This window comes from Lissotriton helveticus, chromosome 5_1, assembly GCF_964261635.1.
Source record: "Lissotriton helveticus chromosome 5_1, aLisHel1.1, whole genome shotgun sequence".
Lineage (NCBI taxonomy): Eukaryota > Metazoa > Chordata > Amphibia > Caudata > Salamandridae > Lissotriton > Lissotriton helveticus.
Window position 1 is genome coordinate 1,159,059,508 of NC_136065.1, and position 19,165 is coordinate 1,159,078,672.

At 46.8% G+C, this 19,165-nt stretch overlaps 1 protein-coding gene across 2 annotated transcripts in view; it reads left to right on the plus strand.

Annotated features, from left to right (window-relative positions):
* Positions 1-12,492: 12,492 nt before the first annotated feature.
* The window catches only part of VTI1A (vesicle transport through interaction with t-SNAREs 1A), a 1,126,058-nt gene continuing 1,119,385 nt past the window's right edge, over positions 12,493-19,165 (plus strand). The window contains exon 1 of one of the 2 annotated variants that reach the window (XM_078643783.1): positions 12,493-12,680. In XM_078643783.1, coding sequence (XP_078499909.1) covers positions 12,587-12,680 — 94 coding nt within the window. In that variant the 5' untranslated portion in view covers positions 12,493-12,586. The remainder of the gene's footprint in view (positions 12,681-19,165) is intronic. The other variant, XM_078643784.1, reaches the window with a different exon arrangement.

The window sequence follows — 19,165 nt, forward strand, 5'->3', positions numbered from 1 at the left end:
AAAGGAAAAGGGAAATCATAGTGTAACTAAAGGAAAAGTGGTCACATCCATATGAAAAGAAGGTTCTAAACGATAACATTGCAAGCATAGTCAAGCATGCCAGTCGGCACAAAGTTGAGAGTCTCTCATCGTAGAGCAATTTGAGGACGGCACATCAAATCGTACATGTGTGGACCAGGCTTTAAGCAAACGCAACATTGGAGATTCAGGAGTCCCACAGTGAGAAAGGCAACACACAGCGCGGCAACAGAAAGACAGCTAGCCATCTGCCAGGGCAGCGTACTTCTTATCTTGGCGATATATGCTGAATACCCACCAAGTCAACCCACCCCTGTCGGGACAAAGGAGTTATTTGATTGGGATTGCGCTCCCTGTGTTAGTTTCGCAAGGTATGCTCGGAACGGCCCCCATATATCCAGTGGTCTGGAGGCGCTAGGAACCATCTCAGAGTATTCAGCGCTGTTGGCGTTACAGTTTGCCATGCTACGGAGCCAGGCGCGGGCTGTAGGGGCGCGCCTAGCACACCAGAGCAGCGCCGCTTAGCTAAAAGGAAGCCGAGGGATGCTAGTTTTCTAAGCTTACGTGGGAAGTTAGCGACATAACCAAGCAACGCAATTTCAGGGGTAGGATGTAGGTCCATGCCTATGATTAACCCTAAAACCTGGTGTATGTGTAGCCAAAATGTGTGTAGTTTCGGGCAAGTCCAAGAAAGATGAGCAAAGTCAGCCTGGGGGCCATTGCATTTTGGGCAGTTGTGCGACTTGCTGGGGTCTATTCTGTGGGCAAGTGCGGGAGTGTGGTACACTCTCCTAAGGAACTTAAAATGTATTAGTTTATGTCTGGTGTTGATGGAAACATCCCTAGTAGTGGCACAACAGGCTGCCCACTGATCATCCATGATAGTGGTACCCAGGTCGGCCTCCCAAGCAGCGCGCACCTTGGTGTCAAGTGAGGGAACCGAGGCCATGCACAGCCTATATAACTTGGATACCACATGAGCCCCTGATTGGTTCTGTATTATGAAGGTAAGTGCAGCGGAGTCTTCAGGGGGGAGCGGGAACGTGGGGAATTCAGCCCTAAGCATGGAGCGAAGTCTGGTCAGCGTGAATGAGTCCATAAAAGACCTGTCAGTGAAACGGTGGTCATCTTTGAGGGAAAAGGCGTGGCCATCCGGGAAAAGGTCCCCTACAGTGTGTATTTGATATTTGGACAACGTGCGTTGCACCACTGATTCACCGGTGATATGGAGCCAGTGGGGGTTGGGCAATGGCAGAGCAGGGGAATAGAGTTTCTCGAGGAGTAAAAGGCGTCTAAGTTTATCCCAGGCCCAACAAATAGTGAACAAGGGCTGTATATCCTGCGTGTCTCAAGGGAGTCCCCTAGGAAGAACGGAAGAGAGGGCCACTGGTAGCGCCAGGTCCGCCTCCGGTCTCAAATGAGGAATCCTGGCATCAGGGTGAAACCAAGGGTATGCGTATGAGCACTGTGCGGCTAAGTAATATAGAAAAAAGTCTGGCACGCCAAAGCCGCCACGTTCATACGGGAGTGTCAAAGAATGCCAAGAGACTCGAGGGTTTCTGCCTCCCCATATCAGGCGCAAAAGAGCGGAGCGAAGTTGGGGAAAGAAAATCTTGGTCAGGGGGATCGGGATATTGTTGAATAAATACAAGAACCGGGGGAGGACAATCATTTTTACGATGGCAATCCGCCCAGCCATAGAAAGCGGGAGGCGGATCCAACGCTCCGTATTGTCTTCCAAAAAATCGAGGGCATGGCCGTAATTCAATCGGACAATGGACACCGTGTCAAGATGAACGTGGACTCCCAAATATTTCACTGAGTCCTCGTTCCATTCCAATGGGAATGAGCAGGTCCACTGTACCGTGGAGGGGGTGAGTGGGAAAATCACTGACTTATGCTAATTTATATGCCGAGTAGGTTCCGAAGCGGGAAATCTCCTCCAGCAAAGGTTCAAGGTTGGACTGGGGAGTCCGTACATATAAAACTGTGTCATCGGCGTATAACGATATCAGCAGAGGGCCGGTGCGAAACTGGAGCCCACGATGGAGATGTTTCTCCTGGAAATGTTGCACCAGGGGGTCCATAGCAATGATGAACAGGAGCGGGGACAGTGGACACTCCTGGCGGTAGACCCGCGAAAGCGTGAAGTTTTCAGTAATGGTGACGTTTAGACGTATTCAGGCGGTGGGAGCGGAGTACAGCAACTCGACCGTTGCCACAAACATAGCCGGCATTCCCATTCGCCTCATGATTGACAAAAAGAAAGGCCATTCCAGGGAGTCGAACGCTTTCTCCGCGTCTAAAAACACCGCTGCCGCCTGCGTGGAGGGGTCAATTCTGTGCAAGACAGAAAACAGCGTTCGAAGATTTAGTGAAGTGGATCTATGGGGAACGAAGCCGGACTGGGCCGGCGAAATCAAAGTGTCCATGAGTAGCGCTAGCCGAATTGCAAGGACCTTGGCTAGGATTTTGTAGTCCAGGTTTAGGAGGGATAGAGGTCTGTAGGAACTGCACAAAGTGGGGTCACGACCTGGCTTGGGCAATAAAACAATAACCGCTTCCCGGAGCGTAGGCGGGAGAACGCCCACCTCCAGTGCCTCCGCATACACCTCAACTAATTTAGGGACAAGTTCTTCCTTGTATTCTTTATAAAAATCGGCAGTGTATCCGTCGAGGCCTGGCGCAGAAGAGCTCCGTAGGGAGTCAATAGCCTCAATTATAAAGTCTGGCGTGATGGGCACAGCCAGAAACTCCTGCATGTTTTTCTCCAGGTACACCATGGCTATTTCATCTAAATATGATCCCGGGTGGCGATGTTCCCCCGTGAGTGTGGAAGTGTAAAGAGTTTTGTAGTACGATAGAAAGGTGTTAGAAATATCAGGAGTGGAGTGCCGTCGTGCGCCCTGTGTGTCAATGACCTCGGTAATGTAAGCGGCTTGGCGTGGTGGTCTAAGCATTTGCGCCAATAGTTTGCCCGGCCTGTCACCCTCGCCGTACTGTCGCGCTGTGTGGTACTTGCCCAGGAATCTCGCCTCTTTTTCCGCTGTGTCTCGAAATTCTACAAGCAACTCAAGGCGTTTGGCCTCACGATCCGCCGTCGGATCATCAAGGGTCTCCTTCTCTAACTTGGAGATATCCGTTTCTATTCGGGACAGGGTGGATCGAATCTCGCGCAGGGAACCTATTCGCTTGGTGATGCAAACCCCGCGTAATGTAGCCTTGAAGCCTTCCCACAACACGGACCAGGAGGCAACCGAGCCTGTGTTTATGTCAAAGTAGTCATCTATGGCAGTGCGTATGTCCTCCTTAAAAGTCGGGTCAAGCAGTGCTCTACTAGGAAATCGCCACTGAATTTCGTACCCCCCCCAGCCTGGTGACTGCTAGTGTCAAAACTATGGGAGAGTGGTCCGACAGTGTGCGAGGTAACGTGGAAAGGTCTTCAACCCATCCCGCAACACCCGGGGAGATGAGCCAATAGTCAATTCTGGTGCTGGTGTTGTGGAAGCTAGAGTGGTGCGTGTAAGCTGGTGTGTCATGGTGCAGGCTAGCCTCTATGTCCACTAATGAGAAGTGGGAGCAGATTTCCGCAAGCACTGAGCGGGACCTGGGTTTGCAATCAGGAGAGGGAGAAGTGCTGTCTCTGTTAGGGTTCATCAGCATGTTAAAGTCTCCCCCTAGTACCATCAAATCAATATCAGAGTGAAGCAGCGTTAGCTGTAGGTCTCGGAAAAGAGCACGGGAATCAACATTGGGGCCGTAGACCCCAACCAGCGCAACCCTGTGCCCAAACAATGCCCCCTCGAGGAGAGCATATCTGCCCTCTATATCAGTTTTACTGCCAGTCATTACAAACGGGACACGCTTGTGCACAAGAATCGCAGCACCTCTAGCATATCTACTATAGCAAGAAAACCCTGTGTGCGACCCCCAGCTTTTCGCCATCGAAGCCACATCCCGCTGTACCAAATGAGTCTCTTGCAGAAAGAGGACATCCACCCCATGGCGTGCCGCATAGGCCAGCACCTGATTGTGTTTCTTCGTGGTATTTAATCCTCGCACGTTCCAAGACATCAAGGTCAGTCTGGAAGGGCCAGATTGTAAGCCTATCCTGGTCATAATTCTACAGTCTGCAAGGTCGGCTGAAGGAGTGCAGACGACAGTCCGCTCTTATGCCGCATGCAACCAATGTCTATCATAAGTGACCACAAAAACAAAGCAAATCCCCGCCCCCACCCACCTCCCAGCCTCCTGCAATCCCACAAGAGGCAATCCCCGAGCCATCGCTTAACAATAGTGGAGAATACAAAAAGCAGTAGTAAGTCAGTAAAACAAAATAACTGCAAACAAAAATATGGTAAGGCCCCAGAACAAGTCAACAACATGGCCCGCGCCATCGGGGGGTAGCAACGCCACTCCAGGCGGGTTTCCCATCAAGCGGGCCCACAACCAGAATACAGATAGGGTGTATAGGAAAAGGCACATCCAAAGTACATCATATTGCAAAGGGACCAACAATCAACAACGCCGAGAGGTCAGCCATGGCCATTTTCGGCAAAAAGGTCGGCACTGGATTGAGTGTCGTTACGGGGTGGAGAGTTCTGGGGTGATCCTGTCGCCGCTGGTGAGCCCCTTTTTTTGTACCCATGACAGAAGTCCTGAGCCTCGGCAGGAGTCTCAAAAATACGGAATCTGCCATTCACGTCAACCTTCAATCTAGCCGGGTAGAGCATACCATATTTCAGGTCTAGGTTTCGCAGAGTGGATTTGACACCATTGTACTTGCGGCGAGCCTCCTGGACCAACAGTGTGAAATCTGGGAAAAAGGATAGCTTACTGCCCTGCCACTGTACTTCCCCAGACTCACGCGCCGCACGTAGTGCAGCGTCTCGGTCGCGGAAGTTCATGATTCTAGCAATAATGGGTCGAGGTGGCTGGCCTGGGCGAGGTGTGGGTCCAAGAGACCTGTGTGCACGTTCAACAACAAAGCCCGCCGTGAAGGTGTCCCTGCCAAAGAGCTCAATCAGGAGGTGTTCAACAAAGGTGTCGAACCGGCCCGTGGCGGTAGTCTCCGCCACGCCAAGAATGCGAATGTTGTTGCGCCTGTTGCGCGCTTCCAAGTCTTCGTTCTTAATGGCAACTTCTTTCAGTATTTTCTCTACTCGCTCTAGTCTCTTCAGTGATTTCGAGGCGCCATCTTCAATGTCCGAAATCCGCGACTCAGCCACATCTAGCTGTCTGTCATGGGCCTGCACTGTGGACCCCATGTCCGCTAGCTTTTGCTCTAGGCTGTCGAAGCGGGTGTCTAGGGCTTTGAAGCCGGCACGCATCTCCCCCATCATGGTGGCTACCATAGCCGCTGCGTCACCCATGTCTGCAGAGCAGGCGGCCCCAGCCGCCGAGTCAGGCGGCAAGGAGTGGGGTCTTGTCGAAGGTTAGTTTCCTCTGGTTGGGGTCTCTTTTCCCCATCCCCTTGGCAGCCCGGGCGGTGTAGGCGAGATGGAGCAGGCGGTGGGTCAGCTCAGAAGTGGTAAAACCACGCCGAGCTCCGGTAGTCTCCAGAAGATTCCACCAACCGCGTGGTATCGGCTACTGTTTGTGAATGGTCAAGGGGAGCTAGGGTCAGGTCTGGCCTTGCAGGGTTGTGGTTCCAGTGCCGGATGGAAGATGTCGAGGGCACCCTCTGCGTATGATGGCGCGGGGAACGGCCCTCTCCTGTCGCGTAGAGCAGGAGGGAAGGGGAGCACAGGGGCCCCACGAGCGTTATTAAGGCGGGGCCGCCGAGAGTCGCATAGCGGCGCACAACGGCCACCCAGCCGCCAAGCTCACAATCCCCCGGCGCCTCCCCACGAGAACTCCCGCCCGCCGCCCAGTGTCCGGCCCAGGCCCGCAAATCGAGGCCCCGGCCCCAGCACCACCAGGCCGCACGGCCTGGAATGCACCGGGAGTCGGTAGCCCCCACCCGGGAGCCCGAACCGGCCGGACCGCGCACGAGAAGCCCCCAGAGGAGGCCAGTGAGGGCGCAGGCACAGCGACCAGGCAGCGCGCTGCACTCACCAGCGGTTCGACGCAGTGAGAGAAGATGGCGCCGAGGCCCGTAGGCCCCGCTCCTCCTCCGCCAAGCACCCGCCTCAGGCCGTTCCCATGGGCTCCTAAGTCACCCAGATGATCAGGCCGACATCAATATTCGGATCTGCCAAAGATGTGGAGTGCAGGAGGGGCTGGTTACTTCATAGGCGCCGCCGGTAGGAGCCCGCGTGGAGGAGCTTCACGGAAAGGCAGCCATTCCGATCGCCGCCGTGGCCACGCCCCCGATTAGAGAGAATGTTTATCTCGGTGTTAAGCACTTTTTGATAAAGGGAGTTTGGGACTGATGTATAGTAGTCAACAACTAGTAATTCCAGTACTAGAGTGTTGAGAGTGAAGCAGTAAGCTGGGACATTAAAACATATTTTTTTAAACTCTAGCCTTCCACTGTGCTGAGCCAAGGCTGTGATAGTCTCAGTCTTTTCCCTAAGGGCGAGACCTTCACCCATAGCAACTGCCCCTCCAGGTGTGAGCTTGAAGTGCCTGCTACTTCCCCTTCTTAAGCATCCCCCTAGGCAATGCAGAGCTTCTCTAGTAAATGAACAGAATTATGTGCCATTGTACAACCAACACCAAAGTGTATCAGATGACTCTCTTTCTCCAAGGCATTATAATTACAATAAAGGGTTTAAATCACTGCACCTCCTAAGTGTCTGTCAATGTTAGTGTAGTAACTGCACCTTTGGCTGCACACTATATGTTTAATGTAATGTGTGGCACCACTCGAGTGTGTGTACATGCTCGATCTCCATGGAGCAGCAGCACTAAAATCTGTCACTGCCCAGCTGTCTCATGCAATGCCCTATGGCAGAGCGGTTGTGCGCAGAAGCATGCATACAAGCCAAAACAGGAGGGGATGTGAAGGCACAGGTGAACATGCCTCAGTAGCTCATGCCGGAGGGAGGGAAATTTCCTGTGTTGGATAAGCCATGGATAATATCTAAAGACCCCCACCTAAAAAAGTAAGATCCCATCGGGGATCTTGTTGAGTTAAAACCACCAATTGCAGTTGCAACTTTCTACAGGACTAAGCCTTCACAGGTGCTTCTTTTTCTGGGTATGAAACCACAGAAAGTGACACAGGCACTTCCTCATTGAATATATCTTACGCATTCACCGCTGCCATCTCTAGCCAACTCTCACCGTACTCCTAGGATCAATCAGTAGGAGAGCAAAGTGTCATCACATAAGCACGGATTCAGGAGAGCACGTCATCTTGCTGTGCGACACACTGCAAGGCGGCAAGGATCTCAAGGACTGGCCCTACCATGGGCTACACCGAGGCAATATCCAGTTCTTCCTGCCCAGCTCCTTAAGGCTATCGTCTTCTGGGCAGCCTCTCGTCTGTACAGGAATACCTCCAGGTGGCTGTTGCCAGAAATAAGATAGCTCATTATTCAAGGTGGTTAAAGACAGTTTCTCTTAGCAGGGTGCACATCTTCGAGGCCCCGGTTCTTGAACCTGGCAATAGGGGGTTTGCAATCCATGACTTACAACCCGGGAGGTCAGATATTTTTATTGGCATTCACTAGTATGGGAACTTTGGCAATAGCTGTTCAGAAATTCTGGCACAGAATCTGCGAGTTTATGTTCCTTATTTATACTCAGTTTGAAGATAGGGATTGTGGATTCAATATGCCGAGCTCTGGAGCTGCTTTCTTGTGGTTTCTGTCTTTCTGCGTATTCTTCGCAAACTGCTCAAACCAAAGTCTTTGTAATATAGGGTCAGCAGGAAGTAGGTTTGGGGTCAGGATCTCCCTTTCTGAAAGACTCAAAACAAAGATAAAAAGAGTGAGAGACTTCCTCCTAACCGATTGGGGGTAACACCTCTGCGGAAAACAATTGGAGGCTGCAAGCACTGTCCTTACACTAAAAACGTGTCCTCTATATCCTATTCTCAGCACCCTTGAGTCTGATCCACTTCACAGGTCTTCAGGAATACTTTGGAGTACTCCTGCAATTTTCGCTGCTATCTGGCATGCTTCCGCTGACCTCCATCTTGTATGTCAAACTCTCTCATTTGATGCAAAATGAATTCCTTGGCTGTAACAGCTAAACATTACTCCATGCCCATCAACTGCACATACACAGCGTAAACATACATGTGGCATCCATGGCACCAATGGATGGAGCAAAGGTCCCTGTTGTAGCGGACTGATACACCATTGTAAACATGATAGTTTAGTAGGCAAAATTTCTGGTTCAGACAAGAAGTGAAAAGTCCTGCAAGTATAATCAGTTGCTGCTATCACCGTCTGGCCTCTACTGAGCACTGAGTGGATGGTAGCCTCAATGAGAAACTGAGCGGTGCACGTGCTCTGCCCCTCCACACCAGTGCACCGGCTGTTTGTCTGAATTCATTTACATGCAGGCCATTAGCGTGCCTGTGTGACAGTTGAGTGTGCGGAGCACAATAATATCGAGAGACTTGTTATAGGGAAAATCAGTGCAGGGGTCTATTTTCCTTGAGCTGGACAAGATCTCCTTCAAAGTAACAAAATCGACTATGATAAAATGTGATGCCTCCACATTTTCCCATTTATCAGCACTAGAATTTCTATTGCTTCCTTACAATTCCAATATCACTCACCTCCTGCAAGTTCATGTACCACTCTTTTATTCCAGGCACCCCCTATAATCCTACCCAACCCACAGTTTTTCTAAGTCCACAAACCTCTTTAATAGAGCTCAACCAGTGAACTCTTAAAACTCTGCACAGTCCCTTTAACGTCATGCTAATTCCATTCCACTTGTCCACACAGCATCTCCGCTTTACCCAGTGTAACTTTACCCATCACATTGGAACTCAACACAGCACACTAGAATTCCACTAGTGACACACCTACACCAATCTATTGTTATTTCGGTTAACACCCTAACTTACACCTACAATCTCATACAATTACCTTTGCAATTCAAAGCTGCTCTTTTGTGATTCCACCCAGAGAATGGCTATTCTACCCAGCCTCTGAATCAACTCACTACAATTCCTCAGAGATCCTTTAACGTCATGCTAATTCCATTCCACTTGTCCACACAGCATCTCCGCTTTACCCAGTGTAACTTTACCCATCACAATGGAACTCAACACAGCACACTAGAATTCCACTAGTGACACACCTACACCAATCTATTGTGATTTCAGTTAACACCCTAACATACACCTACAATCTCATACAATTACCTTTGCAATTCAAAGCTGCTCTTTTGTAATTCCACCCAGAGAATGGCTATTCTACCCAGCCTCTGAATCAACGCACTACAATTCCTCAGAGATCCTTTATATTTCTAGCCAACATTCCTTGCTACTGTGTATAAGGCAGCTTTCTATAAACATCACACAGCAACCATGTAAGACAAGTAGCAATAAGGTTTCCCCCACCCTGCATAAAAATGCACACACATTTTTTAATAACTTAATGAACCAATGCCGACAAATTCAACATTTGGATCAGAACGGCACAGACTCCCAAGCATTCATCAAACAGAGAAGCACCAACAAGCAAACCCCCAGATGGTAAACAGAGGAACTTTGGGACACCAAGAGACAATACAAATAGCTAGAGAGAAAGGGGAGAGCCAGCCGCGAAGCCACCAACAGAACCACTTCAATACAGCATTCAGACAATGACACCAGCAACTAAGAGACACCAAGAAAAGCGCACTAGTGGAAAGCATCAAACAGCAGCAAAAAATCACTTCTCAATCATCAAAGATTTCACCACAACTACGGCTTCCGCCAATAGAATCACTCCCTCTCAAGAATTGTGAGATGACCTATCCAACTTCAACAGTAAAATTGCTAACATTTACTGCAACTTCGCACACCAAACAGACCCCAGCGAATCTTTGCCAACCTGCCCATCACTAATCAAGACAACCACCTGACCGAATGGAAACAGCCACAATCATGCGGACAGTCCACTCTGGTGTCCTAATACAACCATGCCCCCACCACATTTATAAGCTTGGTGCATCAAAATCAGCTCAGTCTTCACCCATATCCTGAACTTCTTCATCTCTTCCGCCTTCGCAGAAGCCTGTCAGCATGTAGCAGCCAACGCCTCCGGAAGAAACCTTCAGCTGACCCACGCCCATTGGCCAACTACTTCCTTATCTACCTGCTTCCACACCCAGCAGAAGTGACCGAGAAGGCCATCAACAAACAACTCAAAAGCAACCTCAAGGTCTACCACCTACTGGACAACACACAATTAGGTTTCAGACAGAATCACAGCACAGAAATGGCACTCAACGCAGCCACTGAAAACATCAGGACCATCCTAGGCCAAGGAAAAACAGCTGCCCCCATCCTCTTTGACATCTCAGCTGCATTTGGCACAGTCTCCTACAACACACTTCTCAGAAGGCTCCATGAGTTTGGCATCAAAAGGCCAACGATTACATGGATCTGCTCCTTCCTCACGGAAAGAACCCAAAGAGATAGACTCATATCTTTCACACCGGAGGCCAAGAACCTAATATGCGTAGTCCCTCATGGATCATCTTTAACCATATCCTGTTCAACGAACACATAGCCTTACTCCTGAACATCATCAGATCTCGAAGCTTCACCATCATCTCCTACACAGACGACACCCAACTCATCCTCTACCGGACAGGTAACACATCCACCCACAAAAACCAACATCAGGACCTCGGAAGCAGAATGGATGAGAACCAACTGCTTTAAACTCAACTACGACAAAACAGAAGTACTGGTCTTTGGAAACAGGAACTCCCTGTGGACATCAACTGGTGGCCAACAGAACTAGGACCAGCACCCACACCCAGTGACCAGGCTAGAACTCTGGGGCTCATCCTGGGCGACAAGCTCAACATGATGGCACAAGTCAACGCAGTGATATCCGCCTGCTTCCACATCCTGTGAATGCTGTGATAACTCAAATGGCTTCCACAAAACATCAGAAGAACCACCACGCAAGCACTCCTTGCAAGCTGACTATACTACGTCAACATACTGTATGTCGGCATTTCCAAGGACCTCCTGAACACGGTTCTGACCATTCAGAAGTTCAACATTCCACGCCACACCCACATCTCACCTCACCTCAGGGAGCCTCACTAGTTCACCATTCAGAGACGCAGCAAATTCAAACTTTTCTCGCACACCCACAAAGCCCTACTCAACAATAGACCCGCATACCTCAACGGCTGCATACACTTTCACATTCCATCCAGACACGTACCTCACTCACTGAGCCTCACTCACACTTGCGCACACACACCCACTTTCACAAAAGCAGGGCAGGAGGTCCTCGTTCTCCTAAATCACACCTAAAACATGGAGCAACCACCTGCAATACATCAGAGCCTCCTCCTAACTACTGGAGTAACACAGGAAGCTGAAGTCCCAGCTCTTCGAATAATGCTGCGGGACCACACTCCTTCGAATAATGCTGCGGGACCATTCTTCTTCTCACCCGCACAAGGGCCTGAATTTCCTCAAGGGTCTTCAGCGCGCTCTACAAATTGACATATCGACTGAGCAAGTCTAGGTAAACTGTTCGCTACGGGGGTAGCCAGCTACCAAAACTTTTGTCTACTTCATAAATCTGTGACATTTCATGTAACATAACCCTTCTCGGCTGACTTTCATACAGAGGGATAACAATTCCGTACTGAAGTGAAACAACGTTGGAAGAGTCCAGGCTCTTTTCTTGGCATGGTGCAGTATTTGGTGTTCGAATTCCATCTTGACTTACTGTTTACCGAAAACAGCAGTTTGTTTTGCATCGATTTATCCACGCTTTTCGCCTTCGTGATGCAGTGGGAGGAACAGTTTAATATTTGTGAATACAATACCGAAGACGCCGAATGAGAAATAGCTCGCATTCCTATTGGCTGAATGATTTGACGTCCCTTCCGGCAATTCATGGTTGTTGTGGGGGTGCAGCTTAGGTTGCTATGGTTAGACTATAAACGTGAAAGAAGGACTATAGAGGAAGATGTTAAGCTATAATCGCCTCGAATACATATAGAACTGGAGGCTATTCAGTGTTGTTGGTTTGTTAGAAGGGCAATACTTCAGAACGTAGTGTTTAGAAAAAAAATCAATGACTAAATCACTTTTTTATAGACCAATCTTTTCTTTATATGCTGTGGTGGTAATGAACCATTAAATATCCTTTTCATTAATTGCTTGTGGTGTACAAATAAATTATTCATTCGTTTCCAGAAAGCAATTTCTGTTGTATTTATAGTTGTAACGACACATATTTTCTTTCTCAAAAGACTACTAAATTCAGATTGTTGCCTCAATTTCGTCATTGTACATGCATCCAATATGGCCACATTATTAGCGTGCGGGCAGCGGGGCTCTCTTTGCTTCAGCGAATGTGTTCTTTTCCTCTATCGCCAGGCGAAGGGGCGGAGCTGGGCCCGGAAGTGGAGTGTGTGTGTGTTATCGGAAGCGGCTCAAGCTGTCAGTGCTGCTGGTGTAGGCTGCAGAAGTGCAAACATGTCTTCAGACTTTGAGGGTTACGAGCAGGACTACTCGGTGCTGAGCGCCGAAATAACCGGCAGGATCGCGCGAATTCCCAAGCTGGCTGCTGGTGAGACAACATTGTGTGCTAACTGGTACACCGAACGAGTGAATGTCCATGGGAGAGAAGGGATGCTCAAACTTGCTGAGTGTGGCAGGATGTCTGCAGATGTTTCTGTTGAATCAATTGTATAAAGGGATGTTGTGTTTTTGAAATGGAGACACTCCAAACAGTGGAGCCCCTATGGTGGTGTTTTATAGAAGACTTTTTAGATTTCTCCAACTTACTCGTGTACCCCCTCACCCCCATCTCCCCACTGGCTTACGGTCTGGGTAATGTTAACATTCTCATATTGTTCATTGAGGTCATGTCCCTTCTGTTGTTAATGCTGTTAGGCCTGGTTCAGTAGAACAGACTGATATATCACAGCTCTACTGCTACCAGGTTAATCTAGAATATAGTTATGGGCGTGATATCATATTTGAAATGTATTCTAACTAAATTATGACATGGGTGTCTCACCACGGGAAGAGAGCATTGGATGCAGTTTCCCAGTATTTTCACCAGCACTAGCCTGGGTTGATATTGACATTTGACTGGACTGGTCCGCACTGCGACTTTTGGACACCGGGATTCCAGATTTCTGTAATAGGCTTTTTTCATTCCTCGGCACAGACTTTGTTTTGGAGTTCTGAATGTGGCCCATGACACATTTCTCTTGTTCTTACTTTTTTTTTTATGGTTGGTCGTATAACATATTTTAATCATATGTTAACTATTGTAATTGTGGCTTCGGGTGTATTCTTTTGCAGCATTGAGAACGTCCAGTGGGATGAAACACATGTTGGCTGTATAGACAATTTGCTCTTTTCAAGTGTAACTATGCAACAAACTCAGATACGTTTCAAAATGTAAAACTGTTTAACTTTATACTTTGTTAGAACCTAGTCCGATTGTGTGCTCTGTTGCCTTTTCTATTTGTCTTGTGTTTGGCTGGGGCCATTGTGGCTACAAGCTTGAACGACAACCTTAGATAGCAGGAGATCGTTTCTGGAATCATGGTAGCACCATTCTTTACACAATTAACAACACACCAGTAGTGTACACCATTGGGTATATAGCAGTCCTTTACACAGCTTCCATAATTTTGTTGAGTGCACTTCAGTAAACCTGTGCTGGTTTTGATGTCAAGCCAAAGGCCAAGGCTCTAGGCCTTATTGATTCATAGGAACATGTTATGCCAGATGCAGACAAAGCCAATTTGTTTAATTTATTTATTATGAAAAACTATGTTTGAACCAATAAGCTTTTAAGGATGGACAGTTATTGTACTGTATTAAGCCTGCAGGCATGTCGATTGCTACATAAGATCTCACAGATTACCTTTTGTAGGCAATGATTTTTGTGTTGATTATCCCCTCTGGCAAACTTAAATGGCTAGAGCATTTGTACTATACATTTTTGTGGGAATCTCGTTGGAACGTCTGATAGACTTGTCACCCAGACCTTGTAATGAAAACAATTAAAACACCATGTATAATATATTAGGAAATATAGAGAAGAAAAAACCAAAAAAAACTTAAACATGCTGTCACTCACCGGGCAATAGAGCCAGTGGCTGATGGGGCAGGGGGTCAGCACTTGAGACATTGGATCTATTGCTTTATGAGCGAAATCATTTTTCTGATCAGTACACATCCACCTGAAAAGGAGCATTCTTCCGTGTCATGACTGGAGGGCCAGTCTTTGTTTTTCCTTTTTCCTCTCATTGCTTTACTTATCATATTTCTATTTTCATTAGTTTTAGAGCACTCTCCAGACAGGCGTCACTGAATGGTATTGTACATAGTTTTACTGTGTTACCATTCCAAGATAGTCAACACAGGTTTTAAAACATGACAGCCATGCTGGAACTTCAAAACAATGAAACACCTTGTACACTACCACTGCAAGACCTCTGGCCACCACCTCTATGTTTAGTTTTACATGAAATTGAAAACATATGCCTGCCATGTTTAGCCAGCAGTATGTTTGCTTTCCTATTATTATTCTTTAATTTAGCTTGCATATTGTGTTGAGTTTGTGTGTGAGTTAAATGTGCTTTTGCAAGTGGAAGAGTGTATGAATAAGTCAGTGGGTGGATGATTGGATGCATGAGTGCTATGACGAATGACAGAGTGAATGTTTGATGACTTATTCAATGATTACATCTATCACTGACTGACGAGGCACCTTTTGGCATTGACAATGCTGGTGGATAATAGAAACGCTTTCATTCAAATACATCTTCTCCTATTTAAGCGGCACAAAACGTCTGTCGATGTTATCAATTTGAAAAGCTTCTCACTAATAAGGCCCCTCTTCTTATCTGTCTCAAGCTCCATAATAGCCACACTCTCGACCCTTAATCCTCCTTCTCAGCACCTCATTGTCTAGAAATTCCTGTCAAATGCAGATGCTGAATAAACATGGCTAGAAAGCGTCATCGAGGAGTTTCATGTCCCCACCTCTGATCTCCAGTTTTACTTTGATTCAGTACTTCTGCCTCATAAAAACAGGTAAATCCCACACAAATCACAGGTAAACAGCAAACGAACCTCCCTGATATTACTGCACACAAGCTCTGTCTTTTTGGCAGAATCCACAAGCAACCTTTGCAAATGAAAATCGTGCCTCTGATTAAGACCAGGCTCGTGGCATACAACCTAATAAAACCCGGACTAGAGTATATCTGCATCACCACTGCTAATATCCCCTTACCACAAAAGAGCCCAGCCATACTTTGCTTTCACTCAAACCACACCACCTGACTCTCCACTCGGAACTGGCTCTCCCTGCCTGTGCCCTATCCTTCATTGCAACCCCTGTCCAGCTCATAGTGACATAACAGCGTTGCCTCTAACTCATGGCCTCACAGAGACCCCCCCCCCCCCAGCCCCTCGTGATACCTCATTTCAGAAAACTTTATGGAATAAATAATGATCCAGCTGCTCTTCCATATTTAGAGTATTTTCTCGGGAGACATTGGTGTAGCAATCTCCTTATTACTTTGTCCCACGCTCTTTCACATTCATGTCACTATCTCCGCCTGTTAGGAGTATACATTTACTTTGTACCTTTTATAAATCTACCTTGTGTAAAACTTAAAAAGCGACAAAATGCTTGTGTGCCATTTACATTTAAAAAAAACAAACACTTTTTACATTGACTTACACACTTGAGTATTCACCTCCAAAATCAAGATTTCTGAGTGGCGTAAGGGCCTGGGCCGGCGGCAGATTCCAGATATCATCCAGTACGAAGGCTCCAGATAGGAGCCCCGAGAACGGTGAAGGGGTCTGAAATGAGCAGTAGAAAGTGTACTATAATGGAATGTTCTACATAGAAGATGAGGAGCAAATGCTGCTCCTTGAATAAATATGCCCACTGGAACAGCTCCATGAATGGGTCGAGATGCAGATACACAAGCTGCATGTCGAGTGTCTTAGGAGCTGTAATCAAAATAACCCAATACTGCCTCAAAATGTTGTGTGTGCAAATTCATTGATCCCGGTCGGGTGTGTAAACAGTCTCCTTAAAGGATGATTTCACAGCTGAGAGCCCCAGTGACAGATATCTCGATTACACTATAGATATTGAGCAACAAGTGAGCCTGCACAAGGACCTAGCTTAAACTGCAAAAGGTGAATTCCTCTCAACAAAAGCACGCGGAAAGGCCTGCGGCCCTTTCAAGCGCCCAACAATCAAACAAAGAATAGCAGGCGCAAGTAGAAATGCGTCAGTCAAAACGTGACAGCTTCCTGCCTAAACAACACAAAGCTTTTAGGAAAGCAGAACTACTTGATAGCCTTCAGAACATTCTAGCAAGAACTGCGCTGGAAATTCAGAGGTGACAAATTAAGGCTCTGAGGCAAGTTGTACACTCGATGGATCAGAGTGGTGGAGACTGATGTTAGAGTGGATTTATTAGCGATGTTTAAGACAATCTGAGAATGTAAATTGCACCTAGAAGTCCACCTCTTGATGGTGGAGGAATTGGATTATAAATCGTGCAGGAAGAACAACCAAATTTGAGGCCTTAAGGATGGAGCAGATGGACCCACCCCGAACTCATTTGTGCTGTGCTTCGTTTCCTAATTGCTGGGAGTGGTTATTGAGGAGAATCACCATCACAGGGTGCACTGAGTGGGAACGAGGTGACCACAACACACCCAGAGACCACGTGATGTACTAGCTAAGTTCCACTACTACATGACAAGAACGTTTTCTCCAAACTGCGAGGAAGTGAAATGAAGTGGCCATTCAAAACTTTTCATGTACAATATTTCAAGTCATATCACAAAACACTCTACAGGTATTGTAGAGCCGTAACAGAGACAGCTGATGCCAGAAAAGTATCATACCGATCGATTTATCCCTTTGGAATTGCCACAAGTATGGAGGCAAATCCTATCAACTTGGAAATAGATAAGTACCAATAAAAGTTTGGTAAAATGAACTAAATGAATGGCTCATTGAAAACAAACCACTTGATGCTGGAAAATTCCCAGCAGCATCGGGACTGAGATTTATAGATGTTTTGCTGAACCCAAAATCGCAGGGAAGAAGCGGTGGACATAGCACCAGCAAAAAGCACAATGGGACCAGTAGTTTTAAAGAGAAGTGAGACCGATACAATGAGCAGTAGCAGTGAGTGAAGTAATACATTTTGTGATGTTGGAGAGTCATGTTGGGGACCACGAATAACTGCCCAGTGGGGGGGAAGAGGAAACGTATCTACCTTTGTATGTAATGGGAGGTGAATGTTCAACTTTTCGACTGTTGGAAAGGGTGCGACCCTGGGCTGGTTAGCCTACCCTACAGGTTCCGTTGCAGCAGACACCAAGTTGTTGGATACGACTGAGCTATCACCCACCCCACCCCAGCTTCCACCCCACTGCTCCTGCAACTGTGCAGCATACGAACTGTAATGGAGCTCATCTTTGTCAGCTTGAGTATTCGATGAAAAATGTTGAGGGCAATCCTGATCTCCTTATGTTATATCTTAATATTTTGAATGCCTGTTTACCAAGTTTCACAGAAGTTAACCTATATGTGATTTTTATGAAAGGAGGGAGAAAGGCTGTGGAGGGGTGACATAGGCACTCCAGATCTCACATGAGACCTTGCTGCACAAATTACTCCGTATGCATGACTACATTGCTATTTGATAATAGCTGCAGTGCTGAGGCTGAGACTGGCCGTCTTGCACTCTTTGGTCACAGGATGCCATGTACGCTTGACAAGACATGGTAAAGTTGTCTTCCTAAATGTTTAATGGCTTAATACCTCTGTGACGAGAGTTGTAATCTGGAACTTGCTCTTGGGAGACCGGCCAGACGTCACATGTCTTTAAATGTTACAAAAGGGCAGTGGGGTATAGCGTGCGCACAGTCACATGACTACGTAATCAGAAAAATAAATTAATTTAAGACTGCGTCAAAGGAAATTGAAACAACGACCACCCCAGAGTTCAAATTCCTGAGCAAATTATATAAACTCCAAAGCATAAGTTCATGCAGTAGTTTTTTTTCCAAGTGTTCGTCCTTGATCTTTATTCTATAACTTGTATCTTAGGGAAAAAAAATGTTGGTCTCAAAACATACAACAGTTCTTCAATGATACAACCAACAGCCACAGTTCTTGCCAACACGTGTTTCATCTAATGGTGATAGCCAAAGACTTCATCAGGGCTAGAACAAACAAATGTATGGCTAAGTTATGATGTAGGACATAAGCATGATTCTGTGTCAAACCTAACCTCCACAACAAAAAGAGAGTATGAAAATAAGAACACCCGGTGCTCCACAAATAAAAAAGATTATAGATAGAATCAGAATGCTTACACCCAGTGAAATAAAAGGCAGCAACACTTCAGGGTGTATACAAAAGATACACATATTGCTAAAAACAGGTAGAGAGAGAGACCTCTCAAAAAATCAATCCTAGAATTAAACTATATAAGTGACCAACTAGGCAAGTTAACATGAACGTGACAAATAATCAAACTGCCACTAAAGAGTCCCAAATGACCAAATTAGAAAACCCTATACACATCCCATTGCACCAACACAGCTGATCACAATAAACTCACCGTGGACTGCTATATCAGTTCAACACAACTGGTATTGACTGCCTCTATCATGGACAGCCTTCGTCTGATATGACGGACAATGTAAAACCTATGGCAACTTGCAAACAAACATCATGTAATTATGACCCACTTAGATTTCGAATCGCGTTGTACTTTCAATACAGTTAATAAACATCCTTCATTTGACTTTTTAATACCATGACGGCCGATCCGCACTCACTGGGTCAGGTGCTTTCAGTCGCTAATATCTATATTCATCAATCAGTATGTGGTCTCAGTAACATCAGCCGGTATCCTAAAAAGTCATATGAGTAAACTTAATTGTCATATCTCTTATAATATCCGATTCTAAGCTAAATCAATTGTCAACTGTTTCAGTACATTTAGGCGTATACAATTTAAAGTCATACGCTTCTCACAA